We start from the raw sequence: 22,990 nt of genomic DNA on the forward strand, positions 1-22,990 counted from the left end.
ACCGGTAGTGGCCCTGAATGCCAGGCTGCGCTGTTATTTATTGGATAGAAGGCAAGGGGGCAGGGTAAGGAGTGTGAGCCATCTCCAATGATAGGTAAGGTCATGTGAGCCACGTGTCCACTGGACAGGGGCCCTTCCCTGTTTGGTAGCTGAGGGGGAGAGAGAGAGAGAGAGAGAGAGAGAGAGAGAGAAAAGGGACAGCTTATGTCATTATTTCTTGTATGTATTTCTTGAAGAGATCAACAGCTTAATACTTTCACGAATTCTGCTACTGCAGTTTATCTAGAAGGCAGAGTCAGGTGTACAGGATGGAACATGAAAGTGGACTAGGAGCGTGACCACTGAAGCACAGCATCACAGGGAGACGTTTAGGCCTCTGGATGGCTGCGGCGCGACTTGACTGATGTCAGGCCTTCCACAAGAGGTGGTGGAGCAGAGTCTTCTCTAACTCCCCCAGGGAAAGGGAGACTCCCTTTCCTGTTCTGCTAGGTAACGAGTGCCTTCCCCAGGCACTGATGCTACCCCTAGACCAAGGTCGGCTAAGTAACGCTAGACCAGGGTCTGCTAAGTAATGGGTGCCTTCCCAGGCACTGGCATTACCGCTAGACCATGGAGCCCTCTAGTGGCCGTGTCTGGGAGTAACAGGGCTCACACTCTAGTCTCCTGGTCACTTCTCACCGTGTCCCTGCAGCTCCTATCTCTGTATGGCCTGGTTTTTCCTAGGTTATAATTGTAGAACAAAGACTATTATAATATTGAAATAAAGAGTAATGGCTGGGCGTGGTGGCTCACGCCTGTAATCCCAGCACTTTTTGGGAGGCCGAGACAGGCAGATCATGAGGTCAGGAGATCCAGACCACCCTGGCTAACACGGTGAAACCCCGTCTCTACTAAAATACAAAAAAAGTTAGCCGGGCATGGTGGTGGGCACCTGTAGTCCCAGCTTCTCAGGAGGCTGAGGCAGGAGAATGGCGTCAACCCGGGAGGCGGAGCTTGCAGTGACCCGAGATCGCGCCACTGAGCTCCAGCCTGGGTGACTGAACGAGACTCCGTCTCAAAAAAAAAAAAGTAATGCTACAAACTAATGATTAATAATATTTATATGTAATATCTATATTCTATTTTTAGTGTAACTTTTTATTTTATATATATTTTTTGTTATACTAGAACAACTTGTGCCCTCAGTCTCTTGCCTTGGCACCTGGGCGGCTTGCCGCCCACACCCTCTATGGGTGGCCATCAACTGAGTTTGGTTGGGTTTTTCTTTCTGCTCTAACAGGGCAGCGCTGACTTCCATGCCTCACAATTGCTGCACCCTCCCTCTCCCCAACACACAGAAGCACTCTCCATACCATGCTGCCGGGGGTGGAGGAGAGGCGGCGTTAGAGATTCAGGACTGTTTTTTCTATCTCTTCAGCGCGTCTTTCAGTGATATAAAGTTAAAACTGGGTACTGGGAGTGCTCAACTGATTTTTGGTTTATTTTATTTTTTTGGAGACAGAGTCTCGCTCTGTCGCCCAGGCTGGAGTGCAGTGAGGCAATCTCAGCTCACTGCAACCTCTGCCTCCCAGGTTCCAAGTGATTCTTCTGCTTCAGCCTCCTGAGTAGCTGGGACTACAGGCGTGAGCCACTGCACCCAGCTGGGATTTTTGGTTCTTGGGAAAGTGCTTTTTTGTGTGTAGTTGTTAAATTGGTGTCCTTGTTGGAGGGATGGGTGGTGGAGCCTTCTACGTCCTGGGCTTTTTATATAGATATGTCACAGACAAGTAATGGACAGTTTTATTCTCGTTCTAATATTTATATCTTTTTTTGTTTTACTGTGTTATCTAGAACTCTCAGAATAATTTTGAATAAGGGTGGCCATAGCAGCTATTGTCTTATTTCTTACCTTAAGGGTTATGTGCTCAACGTATTTGACATTAAATGTAACATTTAACATGTATGATGTTTTATTTTTGTGTTTTAGTGTTAGGGCCTTCCACTATTGCTCAGGTTGGAGTGCAGTGGCAAGATCACGGCTCACTGTAGCCTTGAACTCCTGGTTCAAGTGATCCTCCTGCCTTGACCTCCTAAGTAGCTGGGACTACAGGCACATACCACCATGCCTAATTTTCAAATTTTGTGTAGAGATTGGGGTCTTGCCTTGTTGCCAGGCTGATCTTGAACTCCTGGGCTCAAGTGATCCTCTATCTTGGTCTCCAAAAGTACTGGGATTACAGGTATGAGCTACCACACCTGGCCTGTCTTTATTTTTTTTTCTGTGACTTCTTTTATTTTTCTTTATTAATCTTGCCAGATATTTGTCTATTATTCATTCAGATAACTTTTAGGTTTGATGATCCTTTCTAATTTTCACACTTATCCTGTGTTTTTTCTTCTACTGAGCTTATTTTACTCTTCTTTAAAACTTTCTTAAATGCTTAACTAATTATTTTTGAGCTTTTTCTCCTTCCTTTTCTTTTCTTTTTTTCTCTTTTGTTTTGTTTTGTTTTGTTTTCTTTTCTTTTCTTTCTTGAGATAGAGTCTCGCCCTATTGCTCAGGCTGGAGTGCAATGGCATGATCTTGCCTTACTGCAACCTCCGCCTCCCAGGTTCGAGCGATTCTCCTGCCTCAGCCTCCTGAGTAGCTGGGATTACAGGCACCCGCTACCACTGCTGGCTAATTTTTTTTTTTTTTTTTTTTTGGTATCTTTAGTAGAGATGGCATTTTACCATGATGGCCAGGCTGGTCTCAAACTCCTGACCTCATGATCCACCCCCCTTGGCTTCCCAAAGTGCTGGGATTACAGGCGTGAGCCACCGTGCCTGGCTGCTTTTTATTTTTTTTTCTCTCTTTTCTAATATAAGCCTGTAAGGCTACAAATTTCTGTCAAAGGTTTGCTTAAGCTACACTCCACTCCCTTCAGGGCCTGTGGGATTTTCTCCTCATGTGTGGAGGCGAGAAATTGTAGAAATAAAGACACAAGCCAAAGAGAAGAAAAGACAGCGGGGACCAGGGGACCACTATCACCAAGACGCGGAGACCGGTAGTGGCCCCGAATGCCAGGCTGCGCTGTTATTTATTGGATACAAGGCAAGGGGGCAGGGTAAGGAGTGTGAGCCATCTCCAATGATAGGTAAGGTCATGTGAGCTACGTGTCCACTGGACAGGAGCCCTTCCCTGTTTGGTAGCTGAGGTAGAGAGAAGGGACAGCTTATGTCATTATTTTTTATATGTATTTCTTGAAGAGATCAATGGCTTAATACTTTCACAAATTCTGCTACTGCAGTTTATCTAGAAGGCAGAGCCAGGTGTACAGGATGGAACATGAAAGCGGACTAGGAGCGTGACCACTGAAGCACAGCATCACAGGGAGACGTTTAGGCCTCTGGATGGCTGTGGCGCGGCTTGACTGATGTCAGGCCTTCCACAAGAGGTGGTGGAGCAGAGTCTTCTCTAACTCCCCCAGGGAAAGGGAGACTCCCTTTCCTGGTCTGCTAAGTAACGAGTGCCTTCCCCAGGCATTGACGCTACCCAAGACCAAGGTCTGCTAAGTAATGCTAGACCAGGGTCTGCTACCCAAGACCAAGGTCTGCTAAGTAATGCTAGACCAGGGTCTGCTAAGTAACAGGTGCCTTCCCAGGCACTGGCATTACCGCTAGACCATGGAGCCCTCTAGTGGCCGTGTCTGGGAGTAACAGGGCTCACACTCTTGTCTCACTTCTTTTTTTTTTTTTTTTTTTTTTTTTGAGACGGAGTCTCGCTGTGTCACCCAGGCTGGAGTGCAGTGGTGCGATCTCGGCTCACTGCAAGCTCCGCCTCCCAGGTTTACGCCATTCTCCTGCCTCAGCCTCCCGAGTAGCTGGGACTACAGACGTCCGCCACCACGCCCGGGTAGTTTTTTGTATTTTTTTTTTAGTACAGACGGGGTTTCACTGTGTTAGCCAGGATGGTCTCGATCTCCTGACCTCGTGATCCACCCGCCTCGGCCTCCCAAAGTGCTGGGATTACAGGCTTGAGCCACCGCGCCCGGCCTCTTGTCTCACTTCTTACTGTGTCCCTTCAGCTCCTATCTCTGCATGGCCTGGTTTTTCCTAGGTTATAATTGTGGAACAAAGACTATTATAATATTGAAATAAAGAGTAATGGCCGGGTGCAGTGGCTCACGCCTGTAATCCCAGCACTTTGGGAGGCCGAGATGGGCAGATGATGAGGTCAGGAGATTGAGACCATCCTGGATAACATGGTGAAACCCCGTCTCTACTAAAATACAAAAAAAATTAGCCGGGCATGGTGGCGGGCTCCTGTAGTCCCAGCTACTTGGGAGGCTGAGGCAGGAGAATGGCATGAACCCGGGAGGCGGAGCTTGCAGTGACCCGAGATCGCGCCACTGAGCTCCAGCCTGGGCGACTGAATGAGACTCCGTCTCAAAAAAAAAAAAAAATAAATAAAAAGTAATGCTACAACTTAATGATTATAATATTTATGTATAATCATATCTATATTTTTAGTGTAACTATTTTTATTATATATTTTTTTGTTATACTGGAACAACTTGTGCCCTCAGTCTCTTGCCTTGGCACCTGGGCGGCTTGCCGCCCACACCCTCTATGGGTGGCCATCAGACTGAGTTTGCTCGGGTTTTTCTTTCTACTGTAACAGGGCAGCGCTGACTTCCATGCCTCACAATTGCTGCACCCTCCCTCTCCCCAACACACAGAAGCACTCTCCATACCATGCTGCCAGGGGTGGAGGAGAGGTGGCTTTAGAGATTCAGGACTGTTTTTTTCTACCTCTTCAGCGCGTCTTTCCGTGATATAAAGTTAAAACTGGGTACTGGGAGTGCTCAACTGATTTTTGGTTTATTTTATTTTTTTGGAGACAGAGTCTCGCTCTGTTGCCCAGGCTGGAGTGCAGTGGTGCAATCTCAGCTCACTGCAACCTCTGCCTCCCAGGTTCCAAGTGATTCTTCTGCTTCAGCCTCCTGAGTAGCTGGGACTACAGGCGTGAGCCACTGCGCCCAGCTGGGATTTTTGGTTCTTGGGAAAGTGCTTCTTTGTGTGTAGTTGTTAAATTAGTATCCTTGTTGGAGGGGTGGGTGGTAGAGCCTTGTACGTCCTGGGCTTTTTATAGAGATATGTCATAGATAAATAATGGACAGTTTTATTCTCGTTCTAATATTTACATCTTTTTTTTGTTTTATTGTGTTATCTAGAACTCCCAGAATAATTTTGAATAAGGGTGGCCATAGCAGCTATTGTCTTATTTCTTACCTTAAGGGTTATGTGCTCAACAAATATCACATTAAATGTAACATTTGACATGTATGATACTTTATTTTTGCTTTTTAGTGTTGGGGCCTTCCACTATTGCTCAGGTTGGAGTGCAGTGGCAAGATCACGGCTCACTGCAGCCTTGAACTCCTGGTTCAAGTGATCCTCCTGCCTTGACCTCCTGAGTAGCTGGGACTACAGGCACATATCACCATGCCTAATTTTCAAATTTTGTGTAGAGATCGGGGTCTTGCCTTGTTGCCAGGCTGATCTTGAACTCCTGGGCTCAAGTGATCCTCTGTTTTGGTCTCCAAAAGTACTGGGATTACAGGTAGGAGCTACCACACCTGGCCTGTCTTTATTTTTTTTTTTTCTGTGACTTATTTTTCTTTATTAATCTTGCCAGATATTTGTCTATTAGTCATTCAAATAACTAACTTTTAGGTTTGATGATCCTTTCTAATTTTCACACTTACCCTGTGTTTTTTCTTCTGAGCTTATTTTACTGTTCTTTAAAAGTTTCTTAAATGCTTAACTAATTACTTTTGAGCTTTTCCTCCTTTCCTTTTCTTTCCTTTTCTTTCCTCTTCTTTCCTTTTCTTTCCTTTTCTTTCCTCTTCTTTCCTCTTCTTTCCTCTTCTTTCCTCTTCTTTCCTTTTCCTTTTCCTTTCCTTTTATTTTCCTTTTCTTTTCTTTCTTGAGATAGAGTCTCGCCCTATTGCTCAGGCTGGAGTGCAATGGCATGATCTCAGCTTACTGCAACCTCCGCCTCGCGGGTTCAAGCGATTCTCCTGCCTCAGCCTCCTGAGTAGCTGGGATTACAGTTGCCCGCAACCACTGCTGGCTAGTTGGTTTTTTTTTTTTTTTTGGTATCTTTAGTAGAGATGGCGTTTTACCATGATGGCCAGGCTGGTCTCAAACTCCTGACCCTTGATCCAGCCCCTTTGGCCTCCCAAAGTGCTGGGATTACAGGCGTGAGCCACCGTGCCTGGCTGCTTTTTTTTTTTTTCCTCTTTTCTAATATAAGCCTACAAGGCTACAAATTTCCAACAAAGGTTTTTTTAAGCTACACTCTACAAGCGTTGACATGTAATATTTTTGCTATTCATCTATTTTTTTTTCTTTTTTTTTTTTTGAGACAGTCTTGCTCTGTCGCCAGGCTGGAGTGCAGTGGCGCGATCTCGGCTCACTGCCACCTTCATCTCCTGGGTTGGAGTGACTCTGATGCCTCAGCCTCCTGAGTAGTTGGGATTACAGGCATGCGCCGCCACACCAAGCTAATTTTTGTATTTTTAGTAGAGATGGGGTTTTATCATGTTGGCCAGGATGGTCTCGATCTCCTGACCTCATGATCCACACACCTCGGCCTCCCAAAGTGTTGGGATTACAGGCGTGAGCCACCGCGCCCGGCCCATACCTACACTTGAGCTGGGTACGCGAGGCCCCCTGTCGCTTGTACTAAATGAGCAGAACACACATAAGCTCCCTGACTGGCCATTCATGAACCCCACCCAAGCGGGTACTTATGATCCCAGCTGCTTTCCTGGGGGGACTCCGACACCACCTCTCTACTCCTCAGATCCCCATCACCTCCCCCTCATCAGCAGGTGACCTGTCTACTCACCTCAGAGGGGAGGGGCTTCATGTCTCAGGAAGGCAAGCGGTGGAGACTCACCTCCCAAGGAGTATAAAAGGGGAGGGGCCTCACCTCCAGGAAGGCGCAGAGGGTGGGGCCTCATCTCCCAGGTAGCGAGACAGGGGCGGGGCTTTGTCTCCCAGGGAGGCTGGGAGGGGCGGGGCTTCATTTTCACTGTGCAACCCAAGCCAGTAGGAAAGAATGTTCCCCAGCACCGCTCCTCCCCTCAAACTCCTCCTTGCTTGTTGCCTGGGACACTGTCCTGGAGCCCAACTCCCACCACACCCTCTCTTCTCAAACTCAGCTCTGGTTCTTTTGTTGTTTTGAGGCGGAGTCTCACTCTGTCCCCCAAGGCTGGAGTGCAGTGGCGGGATCTCAGCTCACTGCAACCTCCGCTTCCCAGGTTCCAGCGATTCTCCTGCCTCAGCCTCTAAAGTAGCTGGGATTATAGGTGCCTGCCACCACGCCCGGCTAATTTTTGTTTTTTTTTTTTTTTTTTTTGAGACGGAGTCTTACTCTGTCACCCAGGCTGGAGTGCAGTGGCCGGATCTCAGCTCACTGCAAGCTCCGCCTCCCGGGTTCACGCCATTCTCCTGCCTCAGCCTCCTGAGTAGCTGGGACTACAGGCGCTCGCCACCTCGCCCGGCTAGTTTTTTTTTTTTGTATTTTTAGTAGAGACAGGGTTTCACCGTGTTAGCCAGGATGGTCTCGATCTCCTGACCTCGTGATCCGCCCGTCTCGGCCTCCCAAAGTGCTGGGATTACAGGCTTGAGCCACCGCGCCCGGCCAATTTTTGTATTTTTAATAGGTTGTTTTTGCCATGTTGGCCAGGCTGGTCTCGAACTCCTGACCTCAAGTGATCTGTCCGCCTCAGCCTCCCAAAGTGCTGGGATTACAGGTGTGAGCCACCGCACCTGGCCTTCTTGCTGGTTCTTTATCATCAGTGCCAACCCCGCTGTTATTTCACACAAGAACACAAGGAAAAACTACAAAACTCACTCTTGACTACTCTGTCCCTCTGGGTACCAACTTTTTTCTTTTCCCTGTAGGCTTATTTCTTTTTCTTTGGAACTCCTTCAAAGTACTGGCTGGGCTGGGTACGGTGGCTAATGCCTATAATGCCAGCACTTTGGAGGTGGAGGTGGGTGGATCACGAGGTCAGGAGTTCGAGCCCAGCCTGGCCAACATGGTGAAACCCCTATCTCTAAAACAAAACAAAACAAAAAACTAAAGAAACAAAAAAAAATTAGCCAAGTGTGGTGGTGCCTGCCTGTAATTCCAGCTACTCAGGAGGCTGAGGCAGGAGAATCGCTTGAACTCGGGAGGCAGAGGTTGTGGTGAGCCGAGATCACACCATTGCATTCCAGTCTGGGTGACAGAGTCAGACTCCATCTCAAAAAAAAAAAACTACTGGCTGCAGCTGCTGTGTTTCTCCTACCCCGTAATCAGCCTGTAGGGTTACCAGCGGCCTTGCCTTCCTCACTCCACAGTGTTCAGCCCTGCATTGCCACCAACCAGTACAACAGGTTTTGAGCGGCCTTCCCTCCTCCCTGGGCCCCTTCCCTCTCTGGCTCCTGCCACCCCACCATCTCCCCATCTCACAGTCACTTCTGCCTAATCTCCTCAGGCCTTGAACCCAAGACAGGTGGGAGCCATGGAGGGTTGTAGCCAGAGGAGGGATGTGATCTGACCCATAGGCTCCATGGGCCCTGTTCTTCCTCTCGACCTGCAAACATCAGGGAGCCCGAGGACTGAGCCTCTCTGTCCACACCTGGTCCCTAGGTGATGCTATCCAGGCTGCTGGCTGAAAAGACCAGCCATGGACTGGCAACTCCTACATTACCTTTCCCCAGAAGCCCAGACTGGCATGCCCACTGCCTTCTCCATGTCTCCTCTGAGGCCACAGACCCCTCAAACCCAGCAGGGCTGAGCTCCTGCTGCCTCAAGCAGTTCCTTCTGTGACTCTTCCCATCTCCTGATCCCAGAGGCATCCCCTTGAGTCTGCTCACTTATCTCGCCTACCCTGGGTCCTCTCGCTCCTGCCCACACTTCCCATGTTTCCCCTGCAGCTGCTAGAGGGCATCCAGAACACCTAGGTCAGATCGAATCCCTCCTCTGCTTATAACCTCCGTGACTCCCATCTCCCTCGGGGTCAAAGCCAAAGTCTTCCCCACAGCCCTCAAGGACCTGCACAGTCTACCCCCACTCCCTCCCTGCCCTCCCCCTCACCCACTCTGCTCCAGCCACACAGGCCTCCTTGCTGCTGTTCCTCTAACATGCCAGGCATGGTCTTGCCTCAGGACATTCGCACAGGCTGTTCTGACTGGAACGCTCTTCCCCTCTGATCAACGTGGTTCTGTGCCTTACCTCCCTCCCACCTCTCTATACAAACACTGCCAGCGAGGCATTCCCTGCCACTGTAATTCCAACTACCCACCCCTCCCATACTTCCTGCTCCCTTCCCGACATTTTTTTAAAAAAAATTTATTTATGTAGTGATGGAGTCTTGCTCTGTCACCCAGGATTGAGTGCAGTGGTGTGATCTCGGCTCACTGCAACCTCCGCCTCCTGGCTTCAAGTGATTCTCCTGCCTCAGCCTCCTGAGTAGCTGGGATTACAGGTGCTTTTGCTACCACGCCCAGTATTAATGAACTAAAAACAATTGTACTAATTATTGTGTTTTTAGTAGAGACGGGGTTTCTTTATGTTGGCCAGGGTGGTCTCGAACTCCTGACCTCAGGTGATGCAGCCACCTCGGACTCCCAAAGTGCCGGGATTACAGGTGTGAGCTATCACGCCTGGCCAATTTAATTTTTTTAAAGATGAAGTCTCCCTCTGTCACCCAGGCTAGAGTGTAGTGGTACAATCTCAATCCACTGTAGCCTCTGCCTCCTGGGTTTAAGTGATCCTCCTGCCTCAGCCTCCTGAGTTGCTGGGATTACAGGCATGCACCATCACATTTGGCTCATTTTTGTATTTTTAGTAGAGACAGGGTTTCATCATGTTGGCCAGGCTGGTCTTGAACTCCTGACCTCAAGTGATCTGCCCGCCTCAGCCTCCCAAAGTGCTGGGATTACAGGTGTGAGCTACCACGCCTGGCCCTCCAACTTTATTTTCTTGTTAGTAAATCTCTCCTTTGCATGCTGTGTAGTTTACCTGGCTGCCCCATTTACCATCCACTCCACCCATGAAGTGTCTGCTCACGAGGGCAGGGATCTTTGAACTGTGGCCTCTGCTGTGTTCCCAGCACATTCAAGAGACCCCATAAATATTGACTGGGCAGACTTTGGTGCGCTGGCAACCCTGACGCCTCCCCCCACTCCATGGTCCAGGCACGCTGAGTAATTCTAATTCTCTGTCTCACCTCTGCACCTTTGCATATGCTGTGCCCTCTGCCTGTCATGCCCTTTCCTGCCTTCTCCTGGAACTCTCCCAGTCGAGATCCCCGGCTCCTTAGGGCAGGTTACCAATGGTGAGGCAGTCCTGGAATCTGAGACATGCCCTCCCACCTCCCTGACCCCCATGGGAGGGCTGACTCACTGGGTGGGGAAGAGGACCAGTCGGGTGTAGAAGAAGACCAAGGAGAAGATGAAGAGAGCGTCACACACGTGCTGATACTGCGTGTAGTTGACCATCTTACAGGCCTGAGAAGGGCAGCGCGGAGAAATGGGCTCAGGACCGGGGGCCTAGCCTTAAGGAGTAGGTGCTATGGGACGGGAACAGGTGAGTTGGGGTGGGGCCTTGATTCCAGGAACTACCTACATTTCCAGGAAAGGTAAGGATTGTGAATATAGGCCTGGCACGGTGGCTCACGCTTGTAATCCCAGCACTTTGGGAGGCCGAGGCGGCGGATCACCTGAGGTCAAGAGTTCGAGCCCAGCCTGGCCAACATGGTGAAATCCCATCTCGACTAAAAATACAAAAATTAGCTGGGCGTGGTGGCGGACACCTGTAATCGCAGCTACTTGGGAAACTGACGCAGGAAGATCACTAGAACCTGGGAGGCAGAGGTTGCAGTGAGCACAGATTGCGCCATTGCACTCCAGTCTGGGAGAGAGCACAAGACTCCATCTCAAAAAAAAGAATACATGCATGCATGCACATGTCTATAGCTGTATCCTCCAAGAAGGGAGGCTGAGGGGCGGGGCTTTATCTCCCAGGAAGACAGAGGGGGCAGGACCTCATCTCCCAAGGAAGCTGAGAAGGGTGGGGGGGCCTCATCACCCAGGAAGATAGAGGGGGTGGGGTCTTACCAGCCTGAAAGACACAGGGGACAGGGCCTTATTACCCGAGGAGGCCAGGAGGGTGGGCTCCATTTCCCAGGAAGGTTGGGAGGAATGGGACCTCATCTCTAGGGGCACCTGGGAGGGCTGGGTGCAGCAGCTGGGAAGGGCCAGGCCCGCCTCCAGCAGGTAGTCGGCGGAATCGTGTAACAGCAGCACCAGAGAGCCGATGCGCAGCAGGTTGGCGCTGTAGGAGAAGGTCATCAGGATGACCACCACGAAGTGATGTATCACCTGCTCCTTGAAATCCTGCAGGAGACAGTGGGTCCCAGTGGGGATGAGGCTTGATGCTGGAAGGTGCCCCACCCTATGGGCCAAGAAATGCGTCCTTTCAAGGGGCTTGTATGGCCTCTGGGCCCACGGCCTCTCTACCTCCTGCAAGAGGCACCAGGGAGCTCTCAAGGTAGGACTGTAAGGCTGCCCTACCACCCAGCACCCCAGCTCCCTATCCTGAGACGGGGTCTTCCAGACTCTTGTGTGGCCTCACCTTGCGCTTGACATCAAAGGGCAGCCTGATGAGCAGTGAGAGGTAGAAAGCCAGCTCCAAGAGGTACCACCAGTACAGGGATGGCTTCAGGGTCTGCAGCAGGGCAGGACAAGGTTAGCTGTGGGGAGCGAAGGCTCCACTCCCTTTGCTCAAAACCAGGATACTTGAATCCCAATGAATGAGCTCCCCATCCCTGGAGGTAATCAAGGGCAGTGGTTTGGTGGAAGCGCCTGCTTGGAGTTTCCTAGCCTCTCTCTATTCCCCAGAGGAATCAAAGACACAGAGTAGGACTCAGTGGGGAATGATGGTGGTGTCAGGGCTCGGGTCCCATGTCCATGGCTGCAGCAACTGTCATCACCCTGGCCTCCAAGCTTTTGTGCGCGTGTACACCCACCCACCCCCACACCCCCACTCACCTGGTTTGGGTAATTTTCCAAGCACTTTACTGGGGCCCACAGCCACGATTCCTGCAGGGAAACGGGTGTTAGGCTGTGCGGAGGTGAGATTCCAGCTTCCCACCCTGGGTCTGTGGGCTCTTTGGGTGGTCTCATAGATGCTGCCTTCACCCAGCCCTGCTTTTTCCTGCCTCTCAATCTCCACTGGGGAGCTCATTCACTGCAGAACCCTAAATTTCTGGTGCATGGCAGATCCTGAGTACCTGTTGTGTGAATTCACCACCACCTGGCCAAGCTCGCTGGCTCCTCAGCTGCACGTTTTCTTCTCGGGCTGCGCCCCTCACACACTCCCTCCCACCAGATCCGGGCGTGGGGCATAGGAGGCATTTCTGGGGCAGGGGAGCAGTCAGCCACACTCAGGTACACTCACGTGGTACAGGACCGAGAGACCACCCACGAAGGAGGACAGGTAGAAAAGAAATCTCCAGCTGTGGATGGGGAGGGAGCTGTGAAAACAGGAGACACCCCCCTGCTGCCTTGCACCCCAGAAGTCGCCTTCAGCCCCATCCTGGGTTTACCTGGCCTCACAGAACTTCTTGGTCAGCTGCGGTCGATCCTGCTTCCGGCGTCTCCGGAACCATCGCTGGATCTGCCGCAGTGTGAGGCCACACCGGGCGGCCAGGAGGGACAGCTGGGGCCGCAGGGTGGGTGGGGGGTGGGTGATGGGGACAAGGGTCACAGAGGCCCTGTGGTGGCTTCCCTCATGTCCCCAGACAGGACTTGGCTCTGCCGTCTCCCCCACTGCGGCCCCACGTCTTGCCTACAAGGTGACCATGTCTATATGGAGAGGCAGTGTTGGGGGTCCCAGCGTGGGGGCCTGCAGAATACTTGGGCCTTCACAGAAGCAAATCCTGTTCATAGGGCAGGCAAGTCGCTGATGGGGATGGGATTAAGAGAGATGCTGGTGTGCATCCTCCTCTACCCCCAGCTAGGCTTCCCTGCGTCCCTCCAGAAAGGTCAGTTCCCACCTGCAACCTAGGCAGGCAGTTGAGACCTTGTCCCAGCCTAAGCCCTACGTGAAGAGGGAAACTGACAAGTAGAGGGGGAGTCACGTGGTTTCTAGCCCTGTGGAAAGCGCCTTGTTGCCCCCAGGGCATGTGGTTTTCACCATTCCCCACCCCACTCAGGATGCATCCACGTCTCCACAGTGCAGAGCCTGTCCAGCGGGCAGCCACACCAGAGACGGGAATGGAGGAAGGGTCACAGGGCTGCTTCTGTTCCTCCATCTCCTACCAGCTCAGATCTTCCATCCCTCCCCCAGAATAGGAGAGCAAGCAACTTCTTTCACTGTCCTACGATCTGTCCATTGTGCAACTGTGCCCACTGAGGCCCAGGGCGGCTGGGAGAGGTGGGGCTCCATCTTCCAGGGAGGCTGGGAGGAGCGGGACCCCCATCTCCCAGGGAGGCTGTTAGGGGCGGGACCCCATCTCCCAGGGAGACTGGGTGGGGCGGGGCTCTGTATCCCAGGGAGGCTGTGGGGGGGGGAACCCCATCTCCCAGGGAGACTGGTAGGGATGGGGCTGCATTTTTCAGGGAGGCTGGGAGGGGGCGGGTCCTCATTTCCCAGGGAGGCTAGCAGGGCAGGGCTCATTTCCCAAGGAATCGGGGATGAAGAGTGGAAAGTGGGGGCATTGCAGGGGTGCCTGAAGCCACCTTGGCGTCTCCTGCCTCAACAAATGGGCCACACACCACCCGCCGGCTCCACCCCAAGGGCAGTAGTGCCGGTCACAGGGCACTGGGGGGTCTCTCACCTCCTTGGGCCTGTGCCCTTCTGTGAGGAAGTGTTTCTCCAGCGTGGCATTGGGCTTCACCTGCCTCCTGGTCTGATCCCTCACACCCAGCCACCGGCTCAGGGGCAGGCCAATGAATCTGGGTGCAAGGGAGACAAAGTGCATCACCCCAGGTGAAGAGACGGGACTGCCTGTGTGTGCGGGGGCAGACATGCTGTCAGTGTGTAAACCAAGTCTTGGGCACAGCTGGCACATGGCAGGGTGTGTAAGACTTGGGGTCTGTCTGCTCCATCTGCTCAGAGGGTTTGGAGGCCCACAGTCAAAAAGGCTCGTGAGGCAGGAGTCGATTTTCCACTTATTCCTGGCCTCATCCCCTGGGACCCTGGAGGGGTAGCGTGGCTGCTGCATTAGACCAAACATAAGAGAGGCAGCTGGCTCATGAGAGGTCAGAAGTTCGAGACCAGTCTAACCAATACGGTGAAACCTTGTCTCTACTAAAAATACAAAATCATCTGGGTGTGGTGGCGTGTGCCTGTAATCCCAGCTACGCGGGAGGCTGAGGCAGGAGAATTGCTTGAACCTGGAGGGAGAGGTTGCAGTGAGCCAGGATGGTGTCACTCTACTCCAGCCTGGGCGACAGAGCGAGTCTCCATCTCAAAAAAAAAAAAAAAAGGCACTTGGACGTGTGATGTGTCTGCTGGGTGAGGGTGTGCAGACCAGCTCTTGGGGTAGACAGGTACCTTTGCCCCATCCCAAACCAGGGATAAGAGTCTCTTCACTGCCTGTCTCACTGTGGCCTGAACCCCTGCCAGGCTAGGGGCTCCCCATGGGCAGGGGCTGTTCCCGCTGCAAGCCCCTCCTCCCAGCATCCCCCATTCCAGGGTAAAGACTTGGAGATCAGGGACCCTGGTCAACCAACATATTGCCCACAAGAGGGCGCGCCAACACCACAGGTGGGGACCGAATTTTACATCCACCATGCATCCCAACATCATCCCTCATTTGGGGAAAGGCTCAGAGCAGCCTAGCAAGGAACTCATTGCAGACTAAATCATGATGCGGAGAGAAAGGGCAGATACTGAGCACTTATCTGCTAAGCATGGGGCCAAGTCCATGTTATACACTGGCTCACCTAACCTTAACTTAGTCCCCATTGTCGTAATGGGCAAACTGAGGATCAGAGACTTGCCCGAGGTGACACTGTGGGCAGGCGGAAGACCTGAAATTTGAACTCAGGATTCTGGGTTTTGTTTTAAGAGGCAGGGTCTCCTTCTGGAGGTGGAGGGTGGGAGGATCGCTTGAACTCAGGAGTTCAAGACCAGCCTGGGCAACATGGTGAGACCTCGTCTCTACTAAAAATACAAAAGTTAGCTGGGTTGTGTCACTCGCCTGTAATCCCAGCACTTCGGGAGACCAAGGCAGGCGGATCACCTGATGTCAGGAGTTTGAGACCAGCCTGGCCAACATGGCAAAACCCCGTTTCTACTAAAAATACACAAATTAGGTGTGGTGGCACATGCCTGTAATCCCAGTTACTTGTGAGGCTGAGGTCAGAGAATCACTTGAACCTGGGAGGCGGAGGGTGCAGTGAACTGAGATCGTGCCACTGCCCTCCAGTCAAGGTGAAAGAGCTCTGTCTCAAAAAGTTAGCCAGGCGTGGTGGCACATGCCTGTATTCCCAGCTACTGGTGGGGCTGAGGTTTTTTTTTTTTTGAGAAGGAGTTTTGCTCTTGTTGCCCAGGCTGGAGTGCAGTGGCATGAATGATCTCGGCTCATTGCAACATCTCTCCTGGGTTCAAGCAATCCTCCTGCCTCAGCCTCCTGGGTAGCTGGGACTACAGGCGTGCACCACCACACCCAGCTAATTTTTCGTACTTTTAGTAGAGACAGGGTTTCACCATGCTGGTTGGGCTGGTCTCGAACTCCTGACCTTGTGATCTTCCTGCTTCGGCCTCCCAAAGTGTTGGGATTATAGATGTGAGCCACTGTACCCAGCCTAATGTTTGTATTTTTTTTTTTTTTTTATTTTTGAGACGGAGTCTGGCTCTGTCACTCAGGCTGGAGTGCAGTGGCTGGATCTCGACTCCCTGCAAGCTCTGCTTCCTGGGTTTACGGCATTCTCCTGCTTCAGCCTCCCGAGTAGTTGGGATTACAGGCGCCTGCCACCTCGCCCAGCTAGATTTTTGTATTTTTTTTTTTTTTTTTTTTTTGAGACGGAGTCTCGCTCTGTCGCCCAGGCTGGAGTGCAGTGGCGCGATCTCAGCTCACTGCAAGCTCCACCTCCCGGGTTCACGCCATTCTCCTGCCTCAGCCTCCTGAGCAGCTGGGACTACAGGCGCCCGCCACCTCGCCCGGCTGGTTTTTTGTATTTTTTAGTAGAGACGGGGTTTCACCGGGTTAGCAAGGATGGTTTCGATCTCCTGACCTCGTGATCCGCCCGTCTCGGCCTCCCAAAGTGCTGGGATTACAGGCTTGAGCCACCGCGCCCGGCCTTTTTTTTTTTTAAAAAGTAATGATGGGGTTTCACCGTGTTAGCCAGGATGGTCTCGATCTTCTGACCTCATGATCTGCCCATCTCAGCCTCCTAACGTGCTGGGATTACAGGCTTGAGCCACCGCGCCCGGCCTGTATTTTTTTTTTTTTTTTTAAAAATAGAGACAAGGTTTCACCATGTTGCCCAGTCTGGTCTTGAACTCCTGGACTCAAGTGATCCACCCACCTTAGCCTACCAAATTGCTGACGTTACGGGCATCAGCTACCACGTCTGGCCTAGATTCAATTTTTTTTTTTTTTTTAAAAGGGCTAAATTCCCTTCGTTTGAAACTGGAAAACCTTCCGCCCACCTCACTGTCCTTTACAGAGGCCCTGGGATGCCTTTGGGATGAGATAACACCCCCAGCTCACATTTGCCGTTTTTTTTTTTTTTTTTTTTTTTTAAAATAAGGTGGAGTCTCACTCTGTTGCCCAGGCTGGAGTGTAGTGGCACGATCTTGGCTCACTGCAACCTCCACCTCCCAGGTTCAGGCGATTCTCCTGTCTCAGCCTCCTGAGGAGTTGGGATGACAGGTGTGCACTCAGCTAATTTTTGTATTTTTAGCACGGACCGGGTTTCGCCATGTTGGCCAGGCTGGTCTTGAACTCCTGACTTGAAGTGATCCGCCCACCGCAGCCTCTCAAAGTGTTGGGATTAGAGGTGTGAGCCATGGTGCCCGGCCTCCTATCCCTGTTTTATGAAGATGCTGGCACACCCAGCCCCGAACTGCGGGCAGTGTTCCTATAAACCAGCAATCAGAGGCCAGAATTGTGGGTGGTGGGGGCAGGCTGGAGCTGGGAAAAGCACTTTGGTGCAAAGCCAGCTTCCACTCGGGACATGCTGCAATGGCAAATTGCACACAGGGCACGAGCACATACTGGCGTGACTGCGGGGGCAATGGGTTGCGGCAGGGCAGACACCTCTCAAAGGTGAGGCGCATGGCCAGGAGGACCGGTGCCAGGGGCACGGCTGCCAGCATGTCCTGGGGGTGGGGGTAGACACGGCCATCCCGGTCTTCCAGCTCTGCCCATGTGACATTGGGTGGTAACCAGAACCTGTGCTGCCAAAACCACTCGTTGAAACCGGACAGCACTCTGTGGACACAGGTTCCAGTTAGCTGGGAGGGCTGCAAGAAGAATGGGTGGGGCAAGTGGGACCTGAACTGGGCGGTTATCAGCGCAGTTGACCACCAGGAGGTGGGACCAGAAGATGGAACTCCCCTTGCCTGGGACTTTGGAACTATCCTGTGGCCCCAGAAGAGTGGGGCTTTAGCCACTACTCCATTCTCATCACCCCTGTCTTCACTTGCCTGGTCAGTGTTAAAGGCAGAGTTGGGCTGTGTGTCCTTAGGCAAATGACCCCTCAGAACCTCAAGTTCATCTGTAAAACACAGGAGTAGGCTGGGCGCAGTTGCTCACACCTGTAATCCCAGCACTTTGGGAGGCCAAGGCAGGTGACTCACGAGGCCAGGAGTTGAAGACCAGCCTGACCAACGTGGTGAAACCCTATCTCTATTAAAAATACGAAAATGAGCTGGGCGTGGTGGCGCACGCCTGTAATCCCAGCTACTCGGGAGGCTGAGGCAGGAGAATGGCTTGAACCCGGGAGGCGGAGGTTGCAGTGAGCCAAGATCGTGCCATTGCACTCCAGCCTGCGTGACAGAGTGAGACTCCATCTCAAAAATAAAACAGAGACAGTAATACCCAGGCTTCTCAACCTAAAGAGCTTGGCCTACTGATTTTTAACAAGACTAATAACAACACAGCCCAAAAATAATAGTTATTATTCTGCACTTAACTGATGCCAAGATGGTAGCCAGAAGTCAGGGGAGTGGCTGCTTGGGGTCAGAAACTTGAGTGGTGGTTGGGCACCGTGGCTCATGCCTGTAATCCCAGCCCTGTGGGAGGCTGAGGTGGGCAGATCACTTGAGGTCAGAAGTTCAAGACCAGCCTGATCAACATGGCAAAACTCCATCTTTCCTAAAAATGCAAAAATTAGCCAGACATGGTGACAGGTGCCTATAATCCCAGTTACTCAGGAGGCAGAGGCAGGAGAATCACTTGAAACCGGGAGAAGGAGGTTGCAGTGAGCCAAGATCATGCCAGTGCACTCCAGCCTGGGCGACAGAGCAAAACTCTGTCTCAAAAAAAAAAACAAAACAAAACTTGAGTCTTCAAATGTCCAGGAAGGTTTCTTTCCACTGCAGGAAGCTGCCTCTGAAGCAGCCCCCAAAGATGAAGGATTTAAAGAAATCCAGAGGCCGGGTGTGGTGGCTCACTCCCAGCACTTTGGGAGGCCGAGGCAGGTGGAGCATGAGGTCAGGAGTTCAAGACCAGCCTGGCCCACATGGTGAAACCTTGTTTCCATTAAAAATACAAAAATAATTGGCCAGGCATGGTGGCATGTGCCTGTAACCCCAGCTACTTGGAAGGCTAAGGCAGGAGAATCAGTTGAACCTGGGAGGCAGAGGTTGCAGCGAGTCGAGATCATGTCACTGTACTCCAGACTGGGCGACAAAGTGAGGCTCCGTCTTGGGGAAAAAAAAAAAAAAACAAAACAAAAAACCAAAGAGGAGGTGGTCAGACCAGGCACAGTGGCTCATACCTGTAATCCCAACACTTTGTGAGGTCGAGGCAGGTGAATTGCTTGAGCCCAGGAGTTCAAGACCAGATTGGGCAACATAGCGAGACTCTGTCTCTACAAAAAATTTAAAAAGCAGTCAGGTGTGGGGGCATGTTTCTGTAGTTCTAGCTATTCAGGAGGCTAAGGTGGGAGTCCGACTTGAGCCCAGGAGTTCGAGGCTGCAGGGAGCTATAATCACACCACTGTACTCCAGCCTGGAGGACAAAGCAAGACCCTACGTTTGGGAAAAACAAAGAAGAGAAGGTTGTGGGTTTGCACACAAGAAAGTGGGGCTAGGGGAGAGGCTTTCTAGATAAATACACAGCAGGTGCAAGGGCTCTGAGGCAGGACCGTGCCTGGCATGTCGGAGGAACAGCGAGGAGGCCCGTGTGGCTGGTACAGAGGGAGAGAGGGGGAAGAGAGGTAGGAGAGGAGGGCAGGTAGGTGATGAGGGGCAGCACAGAGCCTGCAAGGCATGGGGGCCACGGGGAAGAATCTGGATTATTTCCCCCAACATTTTATTTTGAGATGAAGTCTCACTCTGCTGCCCAGTCTGGAGTGCAGTGGCGTGATCTCAGCTCACTGCTATCTCCACCTTGCGGGTTCAAGCAATTCTTGTGCCTCAGCCTCCCAAGTAGCTGGGATTACACCACCACAGCTGGCTAATTTTTGTGTTTTTAGTAGAGATGGGTTTTCGTTATGTTGGCCAGGCTGGTCTCAGACTCCTGACCTCAAGTGATCTGCCTGCCTCAGCCTCCCAAAGTGCTGGGATTACAGGCACGAGCCACCACGCCCGGCCTTCCCCCAACATTTTATAACAAACATTTCAAACCTACGGAAAAGTTGAAAGAATTTTACAGTGAATACCTGTATTCCCACCACTGCATTCTGCCCTTTGCATTCCGTTCTATTTATTCCATCACCCATCTGCCTCTGCCTCTGCCTGTCCATCCCTCTATCCACCCATCAGTCTATCTGGTTACTCCCGATGCATTTCAAAGTAGGCAGCTGACCTCAGGCCACATCACCCCTACACATGTCAGCACACAGATCATTAACTAGCGTTCAATATTTGCTTATGGGTTTTTCCTTTCAAGGTAAAATTTACCCAAGTGAAATGCTGGCTTTTTGTTTTTTTTAGACAGGGTCTCACTCTGTGACCCAGGCTGGAGTGCAGAGACCATGGCTCCCTGAAGCCTTGACCTCCTGGAATCAGGTGGTCTTTTCATGTCAACGCCCACATAGCCAGGACCATAGGCACACACCACCATGACTGGCTAATTTTTAAAATTTTTGTGTAAAGAGAGAATCTCCGTATGTTTCCCAGGCTGGTCTCAAACTCCTGGCCAAGCGATCCTCCCGCCTTGGCCTCCTGAAGTGTTGGGATTACGGGTATGAGCCACTGCACCTGGCCTGCACACATCTTAAGGGTATAGTCACTGAATTTGGACAAAACTATATACCTGGCTAATCCAATCTCCCATCACAAATATTCCCTCTAAAAACTTCCTTCACGCCTCTTCCCAGTCAACCTCCACCGCTGTCCTGTCACCCAAAGGTAACATCCATTCCATTCCAATTTTTGTTTTGTTTTCATTTGCTTTTTTTTTTGTTGAGACAGGGTCTCACTCTGTGGCCCAGGCTGGACTAGAGTGGTGCAATCATAGCTTACTGCAGACTTGACCTCCTGGGCTCAAGCGATCCTCCCTGCTCAGCCTCCCAAATTGCTGGGATTATAGGCATGAGCCACCTTGCCCTGCCCCCCACTACCTTTTCTTTTGTCATCATAGCTTAGTTTTGTCAGTTCTTCATGACAACCTTGCCATGTTACGAAATAAAAACAGGCTGGGTGCGGTGGCTCATGCCTGTAATCCCAGCACTTCAGGAGGCCAAGGTGGGTGGATCACTTGAGATCAGGAGTTTGAGACCAGCTGGCTAGCATGGTGAAACCCCGTCTCTACTAAAAATACTCCTGACCTCAAGTGATCCACCTGCCTCAGCTTCCCAAAGTGCTGGGATTACAGGTGTGAGCCACTATGCCCAGCCCCTTCTTTTTTTCGAGAGAGAGAGAGAAACAGGGTATTTGTCTGTCACCCAGGCTGGAGTGTAGTGACTAGATCTCAACTTACCACAACCTGCACTGCCTGCCCCAGCCTCCTGAGTTGCTGGGACTACAGGCACATGCCACCACACTCTGCTAATTTTTTTTTTTTTTTTTTTTGAGACGGAGTCTCGCTCTGTTGCCCAGGCTGGAGTACAGTGGCCGGATCTCAGCTCACTGCAAGCTCTGCCTCCCGGGTTCACGCCATTCTTCTGCCTCAGCCTCCCGAGTAGCTGGGAGGCACCAGCCACCATACCTAGCTAATTTTTAGTAGAGATGGGGTTTCACCATGTTGGCCAGGCTGGTCTAGAACTTCTGACCTCATGATTTGCCTGCCTCGGTCTCCCAAAGTGCTGGGATTACACGTGCGAGCCACCTTGCCGTGCCTGGCCCTTTGTTTATCTATCTATCTATCTATCTATTTATTTATTTAATTTTGAGATGGAGCCTCGCTCTGTCTCCGAGGCTGGAGTGCAAGGTACAATCTCAGTTCACTGCAACATCTGCCTCCTGTGTTGAAGCCATCCTCCCGTCTCAGCCTCCTGAGTACCTGGGACTACAGGTCTGCACTACCACACCAGGCTAATTTTTTGTATTTGTAGTAGAGACAGAGTTTCACCATGTTGGCCAGACTGGTCTCAAACTCCTGACCTCAGGCAATCTGCTCACCTCGGCCTCCCAAAGTGCTGGGATTACAGGCGTGAGCCACTGTGCTCGGCCAAAAAAACCTTTTTTATTTTAATTTTTCTTTTCTTTTTTTTAAGTCTTCCATCCTCCCCCACAACTTTTTTTTTTTTTTTTTTTTTTTTTTTGAGGCGGAGTTTTGCTCTTGTTGCCCGGGCTGGAGTGCGATGGCTCGATCTCGGCTCACAGCAAACTTCACCTCCTATGTTCAAGTGATTCTCCTGCCTCAGCCTCCTGAGTAGCTGGGATTACAGGGGTGCGCCGTCGTGCCTGGCTAATTTTTTGTATTTTTAGTAGAGACGGGGCTTCTGGATGTTGGTCAGGCTGGTCTCGAGCTCCCGACCTCAGGTGATTCACCCGCCTTGGCCTCCAAAAGTGCAGGGAATTACAGGTGTGAGCCACCATGCCTGCTCCCCTCCCCTCTTCCCTTTTTTTTTTTTTTTTTTTTAAGAGATGAGGTCTTTCTATGTTGCCTAGGCTGGTCTCAAACTCCTCAACTGAAGTGATCCTCCCGTCCTAGCCTCCCAAAGCCCTGGGATCACAGGTGTGAGCCATGGTGTCCGCTGTTACCCACTCTTAAGGGGATTGTTTGAGACTAATGAGTCCTTTCTCTGCGGGTTGCCATTTGCACCAATAGAACAAGACCAGGTTCAGTAAAGCAAGATAGAAACTTTATTCGTCAATCAATGAATGGAGAAAGGGAGGAACTCCCGTTCAAAGTGCCTTCTGCCTGCAGGTGTGATGAGAGGGAGTTTCAAAGTTTCCTAGGGTGTGTAGGTGCAGACTGGGGGCGGGGATTCCTGGAAAGAGGTAGGGCTTTCTAGGGGGAGCTGAAGTGTTCAGCCTTTCTTTTCTTTTGTACCTGGCATTATATGTGCTTAGCAAAGTGTGCCTCTCCCCACTGCTGACTTTTTTTTTTTTTTTTTTTTTTTTGAGACAGAGTCTCAGTCACCCAGGCTGGAGTGCAGTGGGGCGATCTCAGCTCACTGCCACCTCTGCCTCCCAGGTTCAAGCGATTCTCCTGCCTCAGCCTCCTGAGTAGCTAGGATTACAGGTGTGCACCACCACGCCCGGCTAATTTTTGTATTTTTAGTAGAGACATGGTTTCGCCATGTTGGCCAGGCTGGTCTCAAACTCCTGACCTCGTGATCTGCCCACCTTGGCCTCCTGAAGTGCTGGGATTACAGGCCAAGAGAGGGTCTTACC

At 51.4% G+C, this 22,990-nt stretch overlaps 1 protein-coding gene across 1 annotated transcript in view; it reads right to left on the reverse strand.

Moving 5' to 3' along the window:
* The window catches only part of LOC140711917 (ceramide synthase 4-like), a 35,979-nt gene extending 23,522 nt beyond the window's left edge, over positions 1-12,457 (reverse strand). Inside the window, exons 1-4 of the mRNA XM_073017012.1 lie at positions 12,076-12,457; positions 11,660-11,752; positions 11,293-11,421; positions 10,430-10,533 (exon numbers count right to left, since the gene is read on the reverse strand). Coding sequence (XP_072873113.1) covers positions 10,430-10,533; positions 11,293-11,421; positions 11,660-11,752; positions 12,076-12,210 — 461 coding nt within the window. The 5' untranslated portion in view covers positions 12,211-12,457. The remainder of the gene's footprint in view (positions 1-10,429; positions 10,534-11,292; positions 11,422-11,659; positions 11,753-12,075) is intronic.
* Between the last annotated feature and the right edge of the window lie 10,533 nt (positions 12,458-22,990).

This window comes from Chlorocebus sabaeus, chromosome 6 (assembly GCF_047675955.1).
Source record: "Chlorocebus sabaeus isolate Y175 chromosome 6, mChlSab1.0.hap1, whole genome shotgun sequence".
NCBI lineage: Eukaryota > Metazoa > Chordata > Mammalia > Primates > Cercopithecidae > Chlorocebus > Chlorocebus sabaeus.